The sequence below is a fragment of the Lithobates pipiens genome, unplaced genomic scaffold, assembly GCF_037356315.1.
Source record: "Lithobates pipiens isolate NorthernLeopardFrog02 unplaced genomic scaffold, aLitPip1_a1.2 Scaffold_27, whole genome shotgun sequence".
In the NCBI taxonomy this organism is placed as follows: Eukaryota; Metazoa; Chordata; class Amphibia; order Anura; family Ranidae; genus Lithobates; species Lithobates pipiens.
Genome location: NW_027507788.1, coordinates 19,399,085 through 19,419,020, shown reverse-complemented (window position 1 = coordinate 19,419,020; position 19,936 = coordinate 19,399,085). Strand labels below are relative to the sequence as shown.

Sequence of the window (19,936 nt, the reverse complement as noted above, 5' to 3'; positions counted from 1 at the left end):
ACCCCCTATAACCCAGTTATCTTTCCGGTCTATGAAGGCTGGAGGGAATGTAGAATGGTTTATGCCCAGCCAAAACCTTTATTTTTTTTCTGTGTTGGTGTCAGGTCACCTTGAGGCGAGGTGACAGATGCACACCGTAGGGATCAGGAGTGCACCGCAAGGTTGTGGACCCTACGGCTGACTGCTGCGGACGGGAGACAGATCCCACCAGGGTTAGAGCGTAAGATTCCCTGGGGCGCGGAGTCTAAGAGCCAGCAGGTGTTTACCAGAGCCTCAAGTGGTGAGGATGGACTTGGCTGCAACTGGCTCCAGGTTGCGACCCCCAGGGTCCCCCAGCTCACACCCGCAGTAGGCAACAGGAGTATTGGGATGGTGAGGGACAAAGCCAAGGTCAGGGCCACAAGCAGACAGGAATAGTCAGGGACACGCCAAAAGGTCAGGATCACAGGCAAACAGGGATAGTCAAAGACACGCCAAAGTCAGTAACGGAACAACAGAAGAGCACACGGCAGGTAACAGGAAGCTAAACACACAAAGGAATACACAATGGTTGATCAGCAGCCTTGGCCTGCAGTGCACAGGTTAATATAGAGTTCTCTGATAGGAGCTAGGGTGGAGTCATGCCAGAGGATGGATTACAAAAGCAGTCAGGTGAGGGTCGGCTGGTCTCTAGAGATGAACACATGGAAACAGGTAAGCAGACCAACTCTATTGCATAACCATGACAGTTGGATAGAATGAAGAAGTGTAAGAACAGTTATTAGATTGTTACTACAAAGGCAACACGACCAGAAATAAAAATGCTTTACATTTAATAGAGTATGGGAAGGCTAGAACCCCTGTCCAATTGTTATTTCTGTCTGTGTCCCTATGGCAGATTTTTTCCTCATTTCGTGTCCAGTTGTAGGCAGGTGCAGTTTTCCCCTCCATTCTGTAGGTGGCACTGTGCCATTATTAGAGATGGAGAAGTCTGGAAAATTGTCTACCGAGAGCAGGGGTCTCAAACTGGCAGCCCTCCCGCTGTTGCAAAACTACATGTCCCATGAGGCATTGCAAGGCTGACAGCCACAAGAATGACTCCCGCAGACAGAGGCATGATGGGACTTGTAGTTTCGCAACAGCTGGAGGGCCACCAGTTTGAGACCCCCCCCCCCCCCTAACCCAGGGGCTCCCTTAGCATCTCAGAGGAACCAGCTGTGTGATTTAGATGCTGCAACCTCACTAGATCTCTGGTGGCCATTTTGGGGTAGGACTTTTCAGAATAAGGTACTGGTATAATTTGGGTGAACCTAGAGCGAGTGGTAAGTCACGGACAGTGACCCTCCCCCACTGGTTTCATAACAGAAAGGGAAACAGTTTTCGGTTTAAATATCCTTTTATACAGTAAAAAGAAAAGTTTAAAAGCCCAGTGGTTATTAAAGTGTAAACTCCAAAAATAAATGTCCCTTATTTCTCCTTTTTTGGTCTGCTAAATATACCATTGAAAGCATTTTATTATATCTGACCAAAAAAGTGCAAAAAAAAATAAAAAATATTAGCTGATTATCCAGCAAGAAATCTTGTGAGCTGGTAACATCCTGTGCTCTCCACTTCTGAACTGTTATCTGTAAGCATTGTTCAACGTGGAATGCAAAACACCTCCCCTTGTTATGGAGCAGAGGGGGGGGGGGGTGGTATGTAGTCCTAACACACACCCCTATCCTAGCATGAGCAGGGAAAGGATTATTTTCTGATCCCCTGAGAGTCAATCAGATATTTCCTGGATCAACTTTACCTATAAATTTCGGTACCCAGTTATATTATGTACATTTAGGAAAGAATCCAGGCCTTTTTTTTAAAGCAATCTACTGAGTTGGCCAGAACCACCTCTGGAGGGAGTCTATTCCACATTTTCACAGCTCTTACTGTCAAGAAACCTTTCCGTATTTGGATATGAAATCTCTTTTGCTCCAGACATAGGGTGCCCTCTTGTCCTCTGTAATGACCTTAAAGTGAATAATTCAACAAAAAGTTCACTATATGGACCACTCATGTATTTATACATGTTGATCATATCCCCCCTTAATCTCCTCTTCTCAAGAGTGAATAAATTCAGTTCCTCTAATCTTTCCTCATAGCTGAGTTGCTCCATGCCTCTTATCAGTTTGGTTGCCCTTCTCTGCACTTTCTCCAGTTCCCCAATATCCTTTTTGTGAACTGGTGCCCAAAACTGAACTGCATATTCCAGGTGAGGTCTTACTAATGATTTGAACAGGGGGGGGAAATGCTATCTCTCTCTCTGGAGTCCATACCTCTCTTAATACAGGAAAGGACTTTTCTCGCTTTGGAAACTGCAGCTTGGCATTGCATGTTATTATTGAGCTTATGATCTACCAAAACCCCCAGATCCTTCTCCACTATGGATCCCCCCAGTTGTACTCCCCCCTAGTATGTATGATGCATATTCTTGGCCCCTAAGTGTATAACTTTACATTTATCAACATTAAACCTCATTTGTCACTTAGTTGCCAAATTAAACATTGCATTGAGTACGTTATTCCACTGCATAGCTTGGTGTCATCTGCAAACACTGAAATGGTACTTTTAATCCCAGACCCAATATTGTCTATAAAGATAATAAAAAGTAAGGATCCCAACACTGAACCTTGATCTCTCTCTCTCTCCCTCTCCCTCGTGAGGTATTGAATGGAAGCAACATTTCCTTTTTGCCAAATTTATTTTAGAAAATTACAGTTTCTGCTAATTGGAATTGAAACGTGAACGTTTATTAATTTCTAAACTACCAAATGGTTTGCTAAAATACCCACATACAATGCCTTGCAAAATTATTCATCCCCTTGGCTTTTTACCTAATTTTGTTACATTACAGCCTTTAGTTCAATGTTTTTTTTTATCTCAATTATATGTGATGGATCAGAACACAATAGTCTAAGTTGGTGAAGTAAAATTAGAAAAATATATACATAAAACTATTTTTCAGAAATAAAAAACTGATAATTGGCATGTGCGTATGTATTCACCCCCTTTGTTATGAAGCCCATGAAAAGCTCTGGTGCAACCAATTACCTTCAGAAGTGAAATGCTGTCCACCTGTGTGCAATCTAAGATTCACATGATCTGTCATTACATATACACACCTTTTTGAAAGGCCCCAGAGGCTGCAACACCTAAGCAAGAGGCACCACTAACCAAACACTGCCACGAAGACCAAGGAACTCTCCAAACAAGTAAGGGACAATGTTGTTGAGAAGTACAAGTCAAGGTTGGGTCATAAAAAAAAATCCAAATCTTTGATTCCTAGGAGCACCATCAAATCTATCGTAACCAAATGGAAAGAACGTGGCACAACAGCAAACCTGCCAAGAGACGGCGGCACACTAAAACTATGCATAGTTTCAGTCCACCCTGCTAAATTTGACACCTAAGGATTTATAAATTCATAAGCAGTACCACAAACCCTAGCAACATAATCCTTACAAATTTCCCCGAGGTTAGGGGGAGGCGGAGCCTCTTTACCATGTTCTTGACCCATATTACCGTAAATCAGAGGCTGTCTTACCTTACAGCTTCTTCCACACAACAAATTATCTTCTACTTCTATGGAACAGAAAGACAAAGCAAACAGAGGTTTTGGGTCATGGTGGTGGTTAGCTCATAAACTTTCTCTCCTTCCCAAAAGGAGTTACAGTTCTGTTTTGTCTAATAATATTAATGAATCCTCTCTCTAGGACTCAGGTCTCCCAAAGACCTTTTAAGGCATGGCCTGCCTCCTTTCTATATACTTTTTAAAGAACTAAAGCTTTATCGGCGCCGAGGCAAGAAAAATAATTTGTCAAACGTTTGCTTACCAAGGATGATTGCTTTATCCGGGACGAGCCCCCATTTGAAAGGAATTATACACCTTGATGACCATCCTGGTTTATGCAGGCAGACCACCGGTACCCTTGGATCCGTGAGAGACCAAATGAGACACGGGAAACAGGCTTGAGTGTCTGTTCATAAGATCTGACTTTATTGAATACAACAGTAATATGTATATATCATTAAAAATGCATGTCTAAGGGTTATTCAAACTTTACACCCGGTACTTTCTTATCAAGAAACAGTTGCAATCAGGATAGCTTTGTCAGGTAGGAACCCTCTTCTCTGGTTTATTCAGTGCACAAAAGATTTTTCTAGAAATCTATAAATTAAGAAAAATTTCTATTCACCAAAGATATTGTTTGGATGTGTCTATATTTTGTTTTAATTGCATTCCATAAACACACCTGTAGGTTATTCAGCGTTATTGTGTGTCTGTATGATGGTCACAGAATTAATGCTCCCCAAACTGACCTAAATAGCTTCCATACTGTCATAGGAAAATGAAATTGCAGGCTCCTAGGGGGTGGAGACTGATGTGAATGGTCTATGTACTGTCGCAAGAAAAGATGTATGAAAGATCCTCAGGGATGGAGATTGATATGAATGGTTTGTGTACTTTTACATGGAAATAAAAATGCAAGTCCCTCTGGGGTGCAGACTGATATGAATGGTCTATGTACTGTCACAAGGAAATGAGAACACAAGCTCCTTAGGGTGGAGAATTATCCGAATGGCCTGTGTACTGTCACAAGGAAATGTGAGATCATCAAGGGTGGAGGAGAATAATATAAACAGTTTATGGCAGTGGTCCCACAACTGTTGCCCCGGGGGCAAGATGTGGCCCTTTGCTTGGCTTTATCCGGACTTTGGAGCACTATTACTTCCAATGACACCAACAATGGGGCACTATTCCTCCCATTGATGCTAATAAAGGGGGACCATTTCTCCCACTGATACTGATAATGGGGCAATAATCCTTCCACTGATACTGATAATGGGGCAATATTCCTTCCACTGAAACAAATGATGGGACACTTCTCCCATAATACTAAACATGGGGCATTATACCTCCCACCGATGCCAGGACATTTTCTACTCCCAATGGCCACATTCCGGCCTCCCTAAGGTCTGAACAACAGTAAAGTGGTTCTTTCTTTAGAAAGTTTGGCGACCCCTGGTCTATGGGGTTGATTTACTAAAACTTCGAGAGTGTAAAATCACATGAAGCTCTGCATAGAAACCAATATTTTTTTTTTTGTCAAAGCTTAATTGAACAAGCTGAAGTTATAAGCTGATTGGATACCATGCACAGCTGCACTAGATTTTGCACTCTCCCGTTTTAGTAAATCGACACATATGTATTGTTAATGGATATGAGATTGCAAGCTTCTCTAGGTATATGGACAATGAGGTGATTGGTATGTGTGCTCCATTCAATAGAATTGGTGCAGAATAATTCAATAAAATAAGGTACTAGGAAATCAAACAAAATTACCAAGATTTAAAACATTCACATTTTAACCAGTTCCCGACCAGCGCACGCCGATGTACGTCGGCAGAATGGCACGGGCAGGCATATTGGCATACAGGTACGTCCAATCTTTAATGCCGCCCTGCCATCGCGAGCGCACCGCCGGTGGCGCGCTCGTGTGCTGGTTGGGACCCCTGTAAGTCCGGTCGCGGGTCCCGCTGACTCGATCGCCGCGGGCATACCCGCGATCCTCTCACAGGGCGGCTGAACGGAGATATGCCGTTGTAAACAGCATCTCCCCATTCTGCCTAGCAACTAGTGACGCTGATATCTGCTCCATGTGATTGGAGCAGAGATCAGTGTTCACTAAATGAAAGCCCAGCCCCCAACAGTTAGTAACACACCCCTAGGAACACTTAACCCCTACACTGCCACCCACTGGTTAACCCTTTCACTGCCAGTGTCATTTTACACAGGAATCACTGCATTTGTATAGCAGTGATTGCTGTATAAATGACAATGGTCCCAAAAATGTGTCAAAAATGTCCGGTGTGTTCGCCATAATGTCACAGTCACAATAAAAATCGCTGATCGCCGCCATTACTAGTAAAAAAAAAATTATTAATAAAAATGCCATAAAACTATCCCCTATTTTGTAAACGCTATAACTTTTGCGCAAACCAATCAATCGCTTATTGCATTTTTATTTTTACCAAAAATATGTAGAAGAATACGTATCAGCCTAAACTGAGGGAAAAAATGTTTTTTTATATATATTTTTGGGGGATATTTATTATAACAAAAAGTAAAAAATAATGTGTTTTATTCAAAATTGTCACTTTATTTTTGTTTATAGCACAAAAAATAAAAACTGCAGAGGTGATCAAATGCCAACAAAAGAAAGATCTATTTGTGGGAAAAAAAGGATGTCAATATTGTTTGGGAGCCACATCGCACGACCGCGCAATTGTCAGTTAAAGCAACGCAGTGCGGAATCGCAAAAAAAGGTCTGGTCTTTGGCCAGCAAAATGGTCCGGGGCTGAAGTGGTTAATATGTTAAGAAAAATCAATCGTGCAGTGGTTATGGAATCTCTAAAACCGGAGAGCTGAATTCTTCCAGCACCACCCATCTGTCTCAGCCATCACCAGGGCTTAGAATTCCCACCATAGGATCTCCATATCATAGAAAATGAGGTAGGACAGGTCAACCACCCTTCATCAGCTTTGTAACCCCCCTCAGAAAAAAGAGAACTAAAAAATTCAGTTGCAAGATCTTGCTTTTGTAGTCATGAAGAGGTAGTAGAGGCAGACAAAGGGGACTCCCAACAACAAGCCTAAACCCAAAGCTGTTTTTACTTGTGGGTGATCTCAGCCTTTAAGGGTTGCAACACCAATATATGCTTACCTGTCTGACATCAAAGGCTATTTCCAAGGCAAACAATCAGTGGGCCTCCCAGTAGAGTAATTATCATCACGCTATATGTGCTGGTGGCACGGAGTGTGGCATCTAAATCGGGAGGAGAAAAGGATTATTCAAGTAACTTGGATGACTGAGTTTTTGCTTCATTTAGAAATATGTTGGGTTTTGTAGACGTTCGACTTGGGAAAAAAAAAAAAACATTTGGAGGTGTATTTAAGAAAAAAAAAAAGTCCCATCACATGTACATTTGTTCTGTGCAGAAAATGTTATCGGGCTATTTCCAGCGCTATTCAAATATATTTAAAACAAAAAATACCACATTTGGCCACTTGATGGCACAAAGTATCACGGGAATTTCCTATGATACTTTGTGCTATCTAGTAACCAAATGTGGTATTGCAATAAATTATGGAAAATCATTCAACCACAGGAAATAGCCTAATAATAAAAAAATTTAAAATTCTGCCCCATTCACACAGAAAAAAAGTATATGCACTATCACTGGGTGCATTGGTATTCAATTTTGTCTTTAAATGCATCCTTTAGAGTCTACCAAGCTGCATTTTTCTATATTAAACTGCAACGATTTTTTTCCTTTTTAGTTTTGTGTAGAGTGGTTAGGGGTTAGAACCTCTGATGTGTTTTGTCTCTCTGCTGGGTGTATTTCCCTTCATTTACTGTCCTGGTGATCATACAGGAAGTGAGGGCAAATCTCCCCAATGGGGATCCTGACAGAAGTAAATGCAATATAGATCTGGAAGAATTGCTGGCCCTTCCTTGCTCTATTCAAAATTTTGAAAAATTTGTGAAAAGCCATCAGAGTTGGACCCGGTGCACTCGGTAATCGGTAACGGAATAGGTCAGACAAGCCCCTCCCCTTCTCTCCTGTACAAGCCTGTTTGGGTAAACTTGTGCTGAGGGGTGTGGCTGTACTCAGCTCTGCTAGTAGTGCTGAGGGGTGTGGCTGTACTCAGCTCTGCTAGTAGTGCTGAGGGGTGTGGCTGTACTCAGCTCTGCTAGTAGTGCTGAGGGGTGTGGCTGTACTCAGCTCTGCTAGTAGTGCTGAGGGGTGTGGCTGTTACTCAGCTCTGCTAGTAGAGCGCCGGAGAGTGAGGACAGGAAGCAGCATTTTCACAGACAAAAAAGGTCTTTTTAAAACCAACAAATAACAGTCACAAAGCACAACATGCCGGGGATAGAAGACTATATCATTACTTACAAGAGACAGTGAGATCTAGAGACCCAGAACCCCAGTAGGCTGCGTTGGATACGTTGCAGCTGTAGAGTCCATTGAACGTCCTATCGGGTCGCGTTATCTGAAGAGTCCAATTCCCATCTAACAGACTGTAGGCATTGCTGATCACAGATTATCCATCCTTCATCCATGTCACCATTTCTGTATAGCCACTAGAGGCGCTACAGCTTAAATTTACAAAGTCCGTGCCCTCAATCACCTTCTGGGGTGATTGTGTCACTGTAACATTCACCACCGGGTCTGTCAGACAAGAGGGAAAATGTATTTATAATTAAATTTTAAGATGTGAATGGTTTCATTGTAGCTTCTTTTTTTTTGCACTCTATATGATACAAACCTTTGGGCAACCTGTTATATTCCTGTTGGCCCTCAAGAGTGATGAGGCTCGGTGTATCCAGATTTCATATTCAAACATATCTTGTATTATGAAATAAAACAGGTTGCCATCCAGCAGACCCTACTGGTCTGACCCAGTCAGACCCTACTTTTTTTTTTTTTATCCCTGTCCCTAAGAGAGAAGGGCAAGTAATTGGGCAGATTGGGGATGTAAACTGACAGGGGTGATAACCCTTCCTCAATTTTTGTTAAAAAAAATTGCTAATAAAAATTTTACTAAAAAGGGGTTTTGCCCTCACTGGAGAGATTCTCCATGATTTTCTGCTCCTACGGAAAGGGGGGGGGGGGGGGCAGCAATCTCCCCGATAGGTACACAGGCGTTCTGTGACAGATTCACCCAGGACAGAGGCTTTTGGAGGGGACTGCAGGCTAGTCTCTAGCCTACTGACTATAGACCCTAACTTATAAGGAAATTCTACTCTTTGGGAAGTGTGTGCCTGAGAGAGCCTTGGGCCGCGTACACACGGGCAGACTGTTCGCCCAACTTAGTCCGCTGAACAGTGTTTCAGCGGACAGTCCGCTCGTGTGTGGGCTTCAGCGGACTGTTTCAGCGGACAGTCTGACGAACAAAGTCTTACGGAATTTCCGTAAGACAGTCCGTTCAAACTTGGTTTTGTCCGTCCAAACTTGGTTTCAGCGGACAGTCCGCTCGTGTGTAGGCAAGTTGGATGGACTAAGTTTGGCGCATTCTCTGAAAGGGTTTACACGGCCGAAGGTTGCATTGCAGTGTATAGGACGTCGTTTTTCTAGTCCCGTTGTACGCGCTGTACACGTCATCGCGCACGTTTTCAGCGGACTGTTCGTTCATCGTGTGTGGTAAAGTCCGTTCATGCTAATTTTGAACGGACTGTCTGTCGGATTGTCTGACGAACTAAGTTGGGCGAACAGTCCGCCCGTGTGTATGCGGCCTTAGAGTCACTTTTACTTTTACTTTTAGATTCAATTCCATGTCTTCCCAAAACACACAGACTCTGGGAACTAGAGGACCCATAGACACTTGGTGTCTTTAGGCCCAAACCACCAATGTCTGCTTCAGACTTTGAGACTCGTAGCAAAAGTCAATATAATCAGTAAGCGAGCTGGTGGTCCCCTGCTATTGTCTGTCTGGTGATTTAAGGTGTTATGTATTTTCTGTCTCTCCCATTATTAATTGAGACACCTATTCTTTCTGTCTGCCTGATTAATCACAACATTGGGTGGGCATTGAGTGGCCTAGGCTGGTTTAGATGACTAGGTAATTAGCTCTTGTTAATTCTATTTCTGTATACAAGTTCCTTTGTATACGATAATGTGATCAGGCTCAACTGACCTTGTGTACTATAAATTACGTGTCTGCGTTTCAATAAAGCATTCAAGTTTTGCATCTGAGCTAGTCTCGTCTAATATCTTGGTTGAATATGCGCCTATAATATCTGGTTCCTGGTCCCAGACTGAGGGAAGCTGTATACTGACGGAAGCACCAAAGCTGGGTGCTGGACGGTTCCATCACACCTTCCCCCGACTGTTCAAGAACAAGCTGTAATGTGGAGTTTTAAAGTTGATCTCCACAGTTGACATGGGGCTTATATGGGGTCAGCTTGGAACAATGTAAGAATGCATATGTAATGTCTGATTGGCCTCTGTGAAAGTTGTAAATCATTGTAGTAGCCCAAGCTACTACAGTGATGGCCACGGGTGCTTCTGGGTGCTGTGTGGCTGCGTTTTCTGCACACTGACCACAGAGGGGGGTGCTCACTCGGCACCGCTGCCACTTCGAGAACCCCTTTTTTTCATTGAATACAAAGTATTCTCTGATTAGACACAGTAGAGATCATGAGGTCACCACCCCTCCTCTCTACCTTGTCCAATCTGAGAATGCTCTGCAGTCATTGGGAAGAATGCAAGGAGTTCTCTAAAGGGCACCTGTACCGAAGGAGTGATCCTTTGTGCTCATCATGCAGGCCAGCTGCTGGGCACAGCACCTTTTGGACTGCAGCAATCGCTATTGTAGCTTGAGGTACCACAGTGATTTACACCTACTTGGCAGTTGTATTTGGCTTGCCTGCCACTAGATGGCTCTGTTGCCATTATGGTAGGGTAAAGGAAAAGTTGTATGCAAGCATTGGCCCCCCTTTTAGGCTCTATTCACACTAATGTATTTTTCATGCTTTTTGCAGAAATGCAGGATTTTTTTTTTTTTTTTTTTTTTTTTTTTTTTAACATGGGTTCCTATGGAACATGTTCACATCAATGCATTTTGAGTTTTTGGAAAGGGTCAGGGACTTTTTTTTAAATGCAAAATATTGCTTTCCTGCTTTTTTATTTTGGTTCAATCGATTTCAATTGAGAAGCTGCAGAAATAAAGCATACAACACACAAAATCGCCTTAAAAACATGGTAAAAAAATGCAGAAAGCTGAAATGCTCAAAAGCAACATGTATAGATGTGAATCAGGCCTTACGCAGCATACACACGATCGGAATTTTGGTCGGAAAAAGCTTTGGTGGTTTTCCCGATGGATTTCCGATGGGATTTCGCTCAAGCGGTCTTGCATACACACGGTTACACCAAATTCCGACCCTCAAGAACGCGGTGACATACAACACGTACGACAGGACTAGAAAAGAAGTTCAATAGCCAGTAGCCAATAGCTTCCGTCTCGTAGTTGACTCTGAGCATGCATGAGTTTTTTGCATGTCGGAATTGCATACACACGATCGGAATTTCCTCTAGAAAGTTTTTCCGTTGAGAAAATTGAGAACATGCTATCAATTGTTTGCTGGCGGAAATTCGGACATCTAAAGTCCAATGGAGCCTACACACACATTTAACAATGAAAAGCTCTCATCGGTCTTATGCTGGCCGAAATTACGATCGTGTGTACGCAGCATTAGTCCTTCTGACAAGGAAGTTTGTGTTCTTGGTTGCTATATCCTCAGCAAGAAGGGTCTCAGAATTGGCTGCTCGCTCTTGTAAAGAGCCATACTCGATTATTCATGAGGACAGAGTGGTGTTGCGCCCTCGTCCAGGTTTTTTGCCAAAAGTGGTTTCCGGTTTCCACCTGAACCAAGATATTGTCCTGCCATCGTTTTTTCCAAAACCATGTCACAGGGAAGAAAAGTCACTAAATTGTCTTGATGTAGTGAGAGCGGTCAAAGTCTATTTAAAGACGACTGCTCAGATCCGGAAGACTGATGTCTTATTTGTACTGCCAGTGGGTCCTAAGAAAGGACAGTCAGCGTCGAAATTCACTGTCGCTAAGTGGATTCGGCAAGTTATAATTCAGACTTATAATTTAAGGGGTAAGATTCCACCTTTTTCAAGTCAAACGCACTCTACCAGGGCGGTTAGGGCATCTTGGGCAGTGCATCACCAGGCCTCCATGGCTGAGATCTATAAGGCCGCAACTTGGTCTTCAGTACATACATTCACCAAGTTTTATCAGGTGGATGTAAGAAGGCATGAGGATATTGCCTTTGGGCGCAGTGTGCTGCAGGCAGCAGTATAGGTCCTCAAGTCTGGGGGTGTCCTAGGGGTTGTCTCCCTCCCCTCAAATATCATTACTATGGGATGTCCCACATAGTGATTACTATGGTGCTCTGTGTCCCATGATGTACGATAAAGAAAATAGGATTTTTATAACCGCTTACCTGTAAAATCATTTTCTTGGAGTACATCATGGGACACAGAAAAACTGAGGTACTCCTGGTGGGGGGGGGGGGGGGTTATATAGGGAGTGAACTTCCTGTATTGGGTATACCAGTGTCCATCACCTGAAGGTGCCTATATACCCACATAGTTCATACTATGGTGCTTTGTGTCCCGTGATATACTCCAAGAAAAGGATTTTACAGGTAAGCTGTAATAAAAATCCTATTTTTTACATGGGTTTGAAATGAAATTAAACCCAAAAGGGTGTTGGGGATTACATCAGGCTGTTAAGAATGTGTAAGTTGCAGTCATAGATTCCACTGAACGTCCTGTTGGGTTGAATTATCTGGAGAGTCTGATTCCCATCCAATAGATTGTAAATGCTGTTATTAGTTATAGACCGGCCCATCCTTCATCCATATCACTGCCTCATTGTAACCACTAGAGGCGCTACAGCTTAGATTTAACGCAAAGGCGTTCTCACTCACCACCTGGAGCGACTGTTTCACTGTAACATTCCCCACTGGATCTGTTAAATAAAACATAATGTATTATATAAATTTAAAACAATAACATCTTCCTTGGGCCTAAAACCAACAGCCAGATGTTAGAACCTCCCAGCTGTCAAGAAACAAGGGCGCTAGTTTGTGTAGGGTTTAGGTTTTCATGCTGTCACTCACTGAAAGACTTCCTCCTCATTGTGTTTTGAAAATATGTCCTTGTAGAGTATCTGGGGAGCCTGGTGCCTTTGTTGGTTATGGCTGTGTTAGAGACTGGCCTCAACCTGAGGATGTAAAGGATTCCACTAACAAAAACTCCATTTCACCATTTTCATTGTGCCTACTAGAGATGCTGCATCTCCAACTCAGTGGGACTTACAGCACCGATAAATGAAACACGCACTCTAGATAAACCCTCTAGAACAATGGTGGTCAACTTTCTTAATATGGAGAACATCAAGTGTGATCCTCACCATCACCAAAGGGCTGCACCTAAATTCAGTGCCCTGCCCATTATCCAGACCCCCTATCCTAATGGCGTGGCATTCTCTGCCAATCCAGAAGGGATGATGGGAGCCCTTCCTAAATTGGGCACCCCCAAGGTATCTTGCCTTTCAAAATGTCACACATGTCCCATGTCAACACATGTTCTAATATACACCAAACAGTAGGTCAACACACGTTGACACATGTTAATACGCTTTGGTGTTCAATTTATGCACATCAACCCACATGAATGTACAATGACGTGCTTTTCAATGCATTTATACTGATTTCTGGTACAATCATTTTTATTGGTGCACATGAAAATGACAAAGCCACTGGTCACCCACGCAGGGGGGGGGGGGGGGGGTCACAGGACTGGATGGATCCATGGTCACTGGAGAGAGTGCTCCACTGTGAGCCACAGTCGCACTGAGTCCTGGAGACTGGACCCCTGCACTCTCCATCATGGATGGTGCAGGGGTCCAATCTCTATGTGGCCATGCTTACAGTGGCATGGTGGTGGTGGGAGCCCCCACAGGCTCAAGCCAGGGTCTAGTCTCTGGGTCGTGAGGCATGTCCGCTGATGTGATGCTGACTCCGAGGCAGCTGGGTGCCAACTGCTGTCCATTCAAAAATGGTGCCAGGCGGCACCATTACATCATTAACTCACTGCTCATGCACCTGCTCAGCCGAAAGCGTACGAGCTTTACCGAGTCCGGAAGGCTTTGGAACTGCACATGCGTCCGCAGCCATATTTTTCACGGGCAGCTCAAAAATGGATTGAACTTCATGGGCTGCCCGTAAATTTATAAGTGGTTGGCAGGAGGGAACACTTGCGTACGCCCATGGGCACTAGATGTGAATTACTGTTATTAAGAATTATCCTTTCCATTGCAGGCTAAAAAAAAAAAAATAGTTGATTTATTGCAACCATGGCATTACAGCTGCTCATGTGGTTGGCTTTCTTTTTTTTTTCCTAAATATTACCGTTTTAGGCATCTGCAGCTCTGGCCTTTTATATTTACTGAAGCAAGCCATTTGTTTTGGTTATAAACTTGATATATGCCTGATAGACCAAGCTTCTTATTACACTTCTGGAACTGATCATATGATTGCACCAAACGGACCCCTCCAACTTAGCACTTGGATTATGGAAGTTACAGCCAGGGCCCGGACAAGGGGTGGGCAGGAAGGACGGTTGCCCTGGGTGCAGTGGGGATTTGAGGGGTTGTGCTAGAAGTTGTGATTTGAAAGGGGGGGGAAGTTACTAGGAGGCTGGATTTCTGTTAGAATGGGGGATTTAGGGAGAGAATTGGTGCTAGTAGTGATGATCGGGGGGGATTTTTTTTTTGGGGGGGGGGGGTTACGCTGGCAGAGGGGGATTTGAAGGGTGGAGAGGATTTATGCTCAGAGGGAAAATGAGGAGTAGAGGATTTGTGCTAGGAGGGGGATTTGTACTGGGAAGAGGGGGATTTTTGTTTTGGGGAGAATTTTGGCTTGCAAAAGGGTTGGAGATATAAAGAGATTAAAAATGTTTTGTCTTCAATACAAATGTCATTTGTTGCTGAGATACTCTCAAAGGGAAATCGCATCTAAAGGGATGCATACCCTGCCACTTTCCTCGTTAGAGCCCTGCAAGTGCAGCAGCTGATTGTCCCGCACATGTACACAGAGAAACAAACCGCTATTTCTGCAGAATAACAAATAACAAAAGGTAAGAATCTGCAACAAAGTTTGTTATAATTCCTGCAATGTATTTGATCACCCAGAGGGGAGTGTTTTTTTTTTTTTTTTTTTTTTTTTTTTTTTTTTTTTTCCCTCTCTCTCAAAAGTGGAGTTACTTTAAAATAAAGCACAGAACCTTCAGAATTGAGTTTACTGGAGTTCAGAGCATCACAAGAGGAGTTCTGCTACAGAAAATTAAACTTTGCCTTGCTAAGGCCAATACAGTTCTGAACTCGGTAATACCAAAGACCACTTACCATAGACTGTCACTTTGAAATTCCGTGTGGCCGACGTATCCCCAAGTGCAGTGATGGTGACGGTATAATTCCCTGTGTCCTTTTTTGTAGAGTTTGATAGAAGCAATGATCCCTTCCCGATGATGGACAGTCTGGGGGTGTAGCTCGGGAGCACCGTAGCAATATTATTGTCCAACTGGGCCACTGACGTGCCGTTTATAGCCCAGGAGACTATTGGATTTAATCCCTGGGTGGTGTATGAGATGTCCAGGCTAATATCATTCCCGTTTTTTACATTGCCATTGGAGTTACTATTAATGGTCACTGCTGCCCCTTCTTTGCCTGTTGGAGAGACAATAATTGGTCACCAACTGCCAATACGTAGATGATCGTTATCACATGGGCCCAGATGCTGCCTGGACAAAGCTCAATGGCATCCAAGGTGAAGATGCCAAAGTGTCCCTTCCTCCAAAATGAGCCGCATATCCTGTGACTGAGCTAACAGAGGGTGCAAAAAGCAGAGCCATTGTCCACCAACCCTACGATAACCACCTTTTGGTCAAAGGGAAACCATACAATTATGGGGGAGGTGTCTAAAAGTGGTCAAATCAATGCGATTTCAGCCTGCCATGCATGAAATTAATTCAAGCCTTGGGTGGCCCTGTTGGCACCATCCAGCTCAACAAATGTCAACTTTTCAATTGAGTGACACAAGTTCTTTTACATCTGGCCACACATAGAATGGCCAACATCCACTTGAAACATGCCGACCAAAAACTCAATGGGTACGGCTGTCACAAGAGACATTTATCAATTCAGCAGGGGATAATATATGTTGGATACAGTCCTTCCCACTTTGAATTGTAGGTTGACCCTCTTCTAAACAACATTTAAAACTATAAAATAAAATAGAAAAATGTTGGCTTTGTATACAGTGTAGAGGAATATGGAGGCTTCCATTACTAATCGCCTTCTGATTAAAAGGAACATTGTCACTGATAGGGAAGTGTTGTTATAATGTATAGATTATGTAGGGTATGTAGATGAAGATCACTCACCATACTGTATGAGAAGTAGGAGGGTAGCAGTCAGGATGGCATAGCCCATGTCCCTGGTAGGTGGAGGTTGGAGTGGCGGGTGATCGGGGGTTCAGAGACTGATCACTCCTGGGTGATGTTGCAGGTAGAAAAGTGTTGGGTGTATTTCTTGTAATTTCTGAAGATGTTGAAGACAGGGAAGGATAAGGGGAGGGGAGACGATAATGTTGCTTTGAGAATTTTCAATGTTTTGCAATCTGCATGTAGGTGTGTTGCAGCGGCAATAATTCATAGGCGGGTGCAATAAAAGACTTGTGAGAAATGCAATAAAAGTTCACAACAAACTCTGTGCACTCAGTTTTCAGCCACGTGAGAGAAGCAGATTCCAGCCAGACTGACCGCATCTTTTGAGAGGGGAAAGAATGTGGCCTGGCCGTCTAGTGCCCAGTCGGGAAGGTTTCCAGAAGAGATGCCACCCTACGCTTTCCCTCCTCGTCAGGAACCTTTCCCTAACACTAGTACTGTCCCTAACAGACCAGGTTCCTATCCCTACTCTACCTACTCACAAAATGCAAGCCTGTGACCCCAAGCCTTAAAATAGGCTCTGCCTGACCCAAGATGACTGCCGGAGGCACATGGGGCAGCGGCATCCAGTTGGGTGCTTCCCCAGTGACCAGGAAACCATATAGGAACTGTGTTCCTCTCCAGCTGTGGTACAGCTGGGGAAGAGCATCACCTGCAGTGGTGAAAGTAGACTGTACCTGCCTATATGCAGCCTTCGTTAAAATGATATCTGGTGATCCTAATACTAAGATTGACCAATCCTGTGTCCCAGTTGGGCTCCCCTATTGTCACACACACCTGCGTGGGAGACTACAGGGGGCCAGGTGGACACACAGTGCAAGGGCATGGTTACTATCAGTAAGACTGTCCAGAGCAATGACTCTATCAGTACCTCTGGTGGTCAGGTCCAGTTAGGGTTGCCACCTTTTTCTTTAAGTCAAACCCGAAAACTGTAGCAGTGCACGCCATTTCTTTTTATAGTATAAACTATACATATATTTTGCTATTAAATAACACTTCTAATCATATGAAGTTAATAACAAGAGTCCCCGTTTACATCAGTGTCCACAGAGTTCCCCTTTTTATATGTGAACTCAGAGTTCCTTTTCACTGTAAGGGGGGACTCTGCAGACTCTGATGTAAGGGAGACCTCTGGCCTCTAACATAAGGGATGCTCTGGGAACCCTGATTTAAGGGGGAACACTAAGAACTCTGATGGGAGAAGATTCTGATGTAAGGGGGGGGGACACTGTTGCCTCTGGTCTAAAGGGGAACTCTGATGTAAGGGGTGCTCTGAGAACCCTTATGTGCCTCAGTGTACTTAAAGGCAGGAGAGAGAAGGGAGGAAGGGAGGAGACTTCAGTCACAGACAGGGATGGATGATGAGCTCACCCCCCCCCCCCCCCCCATCAGTCAGCACCTCTCATCCAGATGTATCTGAGGCTGCTGGATTCAAATATGTGGCCCCAACTTTCCTTTTCTGAGGCACAATGCTGGGGTTTGGAGTGTTGGCAGACACGTGGGGGTGGGGGGGGGGGGGGTGGAGATGTGCAGATTGAGCCCTCTCTCCTCTCCTGTCTGTGTGTGTGTTTTGGGGGGGGGGGGGGGGTTGTTGGCTTTGGGCAGTGTGAAAGAGTGTAACAGACACTCTCCGCTTAGACAACTGCAGCCAGCAACCCTGCTGGGAAGCCACAGTCCAGTCTATATGATGTGTCCAGGTTTCAGGCAGTCTGACGCATGATTCCAAACCCGAACTGTCCGGGTGAATCTTGGACAGGTGGCAACCCTAGGGCCATTGTCTGCACCAGTGGCATATTTAGGGGGGTGCAGTCTAGGACTCTGGAGGTGCTGGCAGGTCTTGATTGTCTGTACTTAGGGGGTGCAGTCTGGCACTCTGAGGGTGCTGGCCGGTCTCCACTTTTTTTTTTTTTCTTGTTTGTAGATTGCAATTGACATGCTGAAGTGGTACTGTAGAGCTAGTATCATAGATTCATAGATCCCAGCTACAGAAGATAATTGGAACTGACATGGGGGGGGGGGGTACAGTTTGGCATCTTCACCCTTGGCACCAGATGACCTTGTGTTTTTTTTTTTTTTTTAGCATGTTATCTCTTGATTTAAAAAGTTATTTCCAAGAATGTAAAAATATTTATTGTGTAGTTGGTCAATGTACACAAAAGTGGAATCTCGTGGCTGAAACCGGTATGGGGGGAATTTGTTTCTGCACAAGGAAGTGTTTACTATTTATAGTGTTCAAAAACCATGGGAAGCTTCTGCCACCCAGAACAACCACCTATAACCCAGTTATCTTTCCATTCTATGAAGGCTGGAGGGAATGTAGAATGGTGTATGCCCAACCAAAACCCTTTTATTTTTGTCCTCTGTGTTGGATAGAATGAAGAAGTGTAAGAACAGTTAACGGATTGTTGCTACAAAGGCAACACAGCCACAGCTAAAATGCTTTACATTTAATAAAGTAGGAGAAGACTAGAACCCCTGTCCAATTGTTATTTCTGTCTGTGTCACTATGGCAGATTTTTTTCCTCGTTTCCGGTCCAGTTGTAGGCAGGTGCAGGTTTCCCCTCCATCCTGTAGGTGGCACTGTGCCATTATTACAGATGGAGAAGTCTGAGAAATTGTCTACCTGGGACAGGGGTCTCAAAATGGCGGCCCTTCAGCTGTTGAGAAACTACACGTCCCATGAGGCATTGCAAGGCTGACAGTTACAAGCATAACTCCCGCAGAGGCAGAGGCACGATGGGACTTGGAGGGCCGCCAGTTTGAGACCCCCTGACCTAGGGGCTCCCTTAGCATCTCAGATGAACCAGCTGTGTGATTGAGATGCTGCAACCTCACTAGATCTCTGGTGGCCATCTTGGTGTAGGACCTTTTAGAATAAGGTACTGGCATAATTCGGGCGAACCTGGAGCGAATGGTAGGTCACGGACAGTGACAACCCCCCCCCCCCCCCACTGGTTTCATAACAGAAAGTAAGGGAAACAGTTGGATATCCTTTTATACAGCAGAAAGAAAAGTTTAAAAGCCCAGTGGTTATTAAAGTGTATGTAAACGCCAACAATAAATGTTTCTTTTTTGCTCCTTTTTGGTCTGCTAATTATACCATTGAAAGCATGTTATTATATCTGACCAAAAAAAAAAAAGTGCAAAAAAAAATAAATTATTAGCTGATTATCCAGCAAGAAATCTTGTGAGCTGGTAACATCCTGTGCTCTCCACTTCTGAACTGTTATCTGTAAGCATTGTTCACCGCTATCACCATGGACTGCAAAACGCCTCCCCTTGTCATTGAGCGGGGGGGTGGTATGTAGTCCTAACACACACCCCTATCCTAGAGTGAGCAGGGGAAAGATTCCTTTCTGATCCCCTGAGAGGCAATCGGATATTCCCCAGATCAACTTAACCTATAGATATCAGTACCCAGTTATATTATGTACATTTAGGAAAGAATCCAGGCTTTTTTAAAGCAATCTACTGAGCTGGCCAGAACCATGTTTGGAGGGAGTCTATTCCACATTTTCACAGCTTTCATGCCTTGTACACATGGTCGGAAATTCCAACGGAAAAGGTCCGATCGGATTATATTGTCAGAAAATCCGATCATGTGTGGGCTCTATCAAGAATTCCGATCGGACAAAGTGCCACACATGCTCAGATCAAAGCTATTGGCTACTAGCCTCTACGTAGTCCCATCGTAACAATCGAATGTCATCACTTTCCAAACGATCAGATTTTCCGTCAACTTTGTCCGACCGTGTGTATGCAACACCAGTTTAGGACAAAATCCGTCTGAAAAAATCCGATGGATTTTGTTGTCCGACCAGGTGTACAAGGC

The 19,936-nt window shown here is 44.0% G+C and overlaps 2 protein-coding genes across 3 annotated transcripts in view; one reads left to right on the top strand and one right to left on the bottom strand.

Annotated features, from left to right (window-relative positions):
• Positions 1-19,936, top strand: part of IGLON5 (IgLON family member 5) — a 766,795-nt gene that overhangs the window by 693,656 nt on the left and 53,203 nt on the right. The gene's annotated exons all lie outside the window — the stretch shown is intronic.
• LOC143933625 (uncharacterized) lies at positions 3,990-16,235 on the bottom strand. Of its 2 annotated transcripts, XM_077456575.1 has the most exons (5): positions 16,042-16,229; positions 15,005-15,325; positions 7,975-8,250; positions 6,741-6,842; positions 3,990-4,183 (listed from the first exon to the last, which is right to left on the bottom strand). In XM_077456575.1, the coding sequence occupies exons 1-3, from the start codon at positions 16,088-16,090 to the stop codon at positions 8,123-8,125; spliced, it is 498 nt and encodes a 165-aa protein (XP_077312701.1). In that variant the 5' UTR covers positions 16,091-16,229; the 3' UTR covers positions 3,990-4,183; positions 6,741-6,842; positions 7,975-8,122. The 2 variants fall into 2 exon arrangements, with proteins under 2 accessions (XP_077312701.1, XP_077312702.1); XM_077456576.1 differs by lacking the exon at positions 7,975-8,250 and having other exon boundaries at positions 16,042-16,235.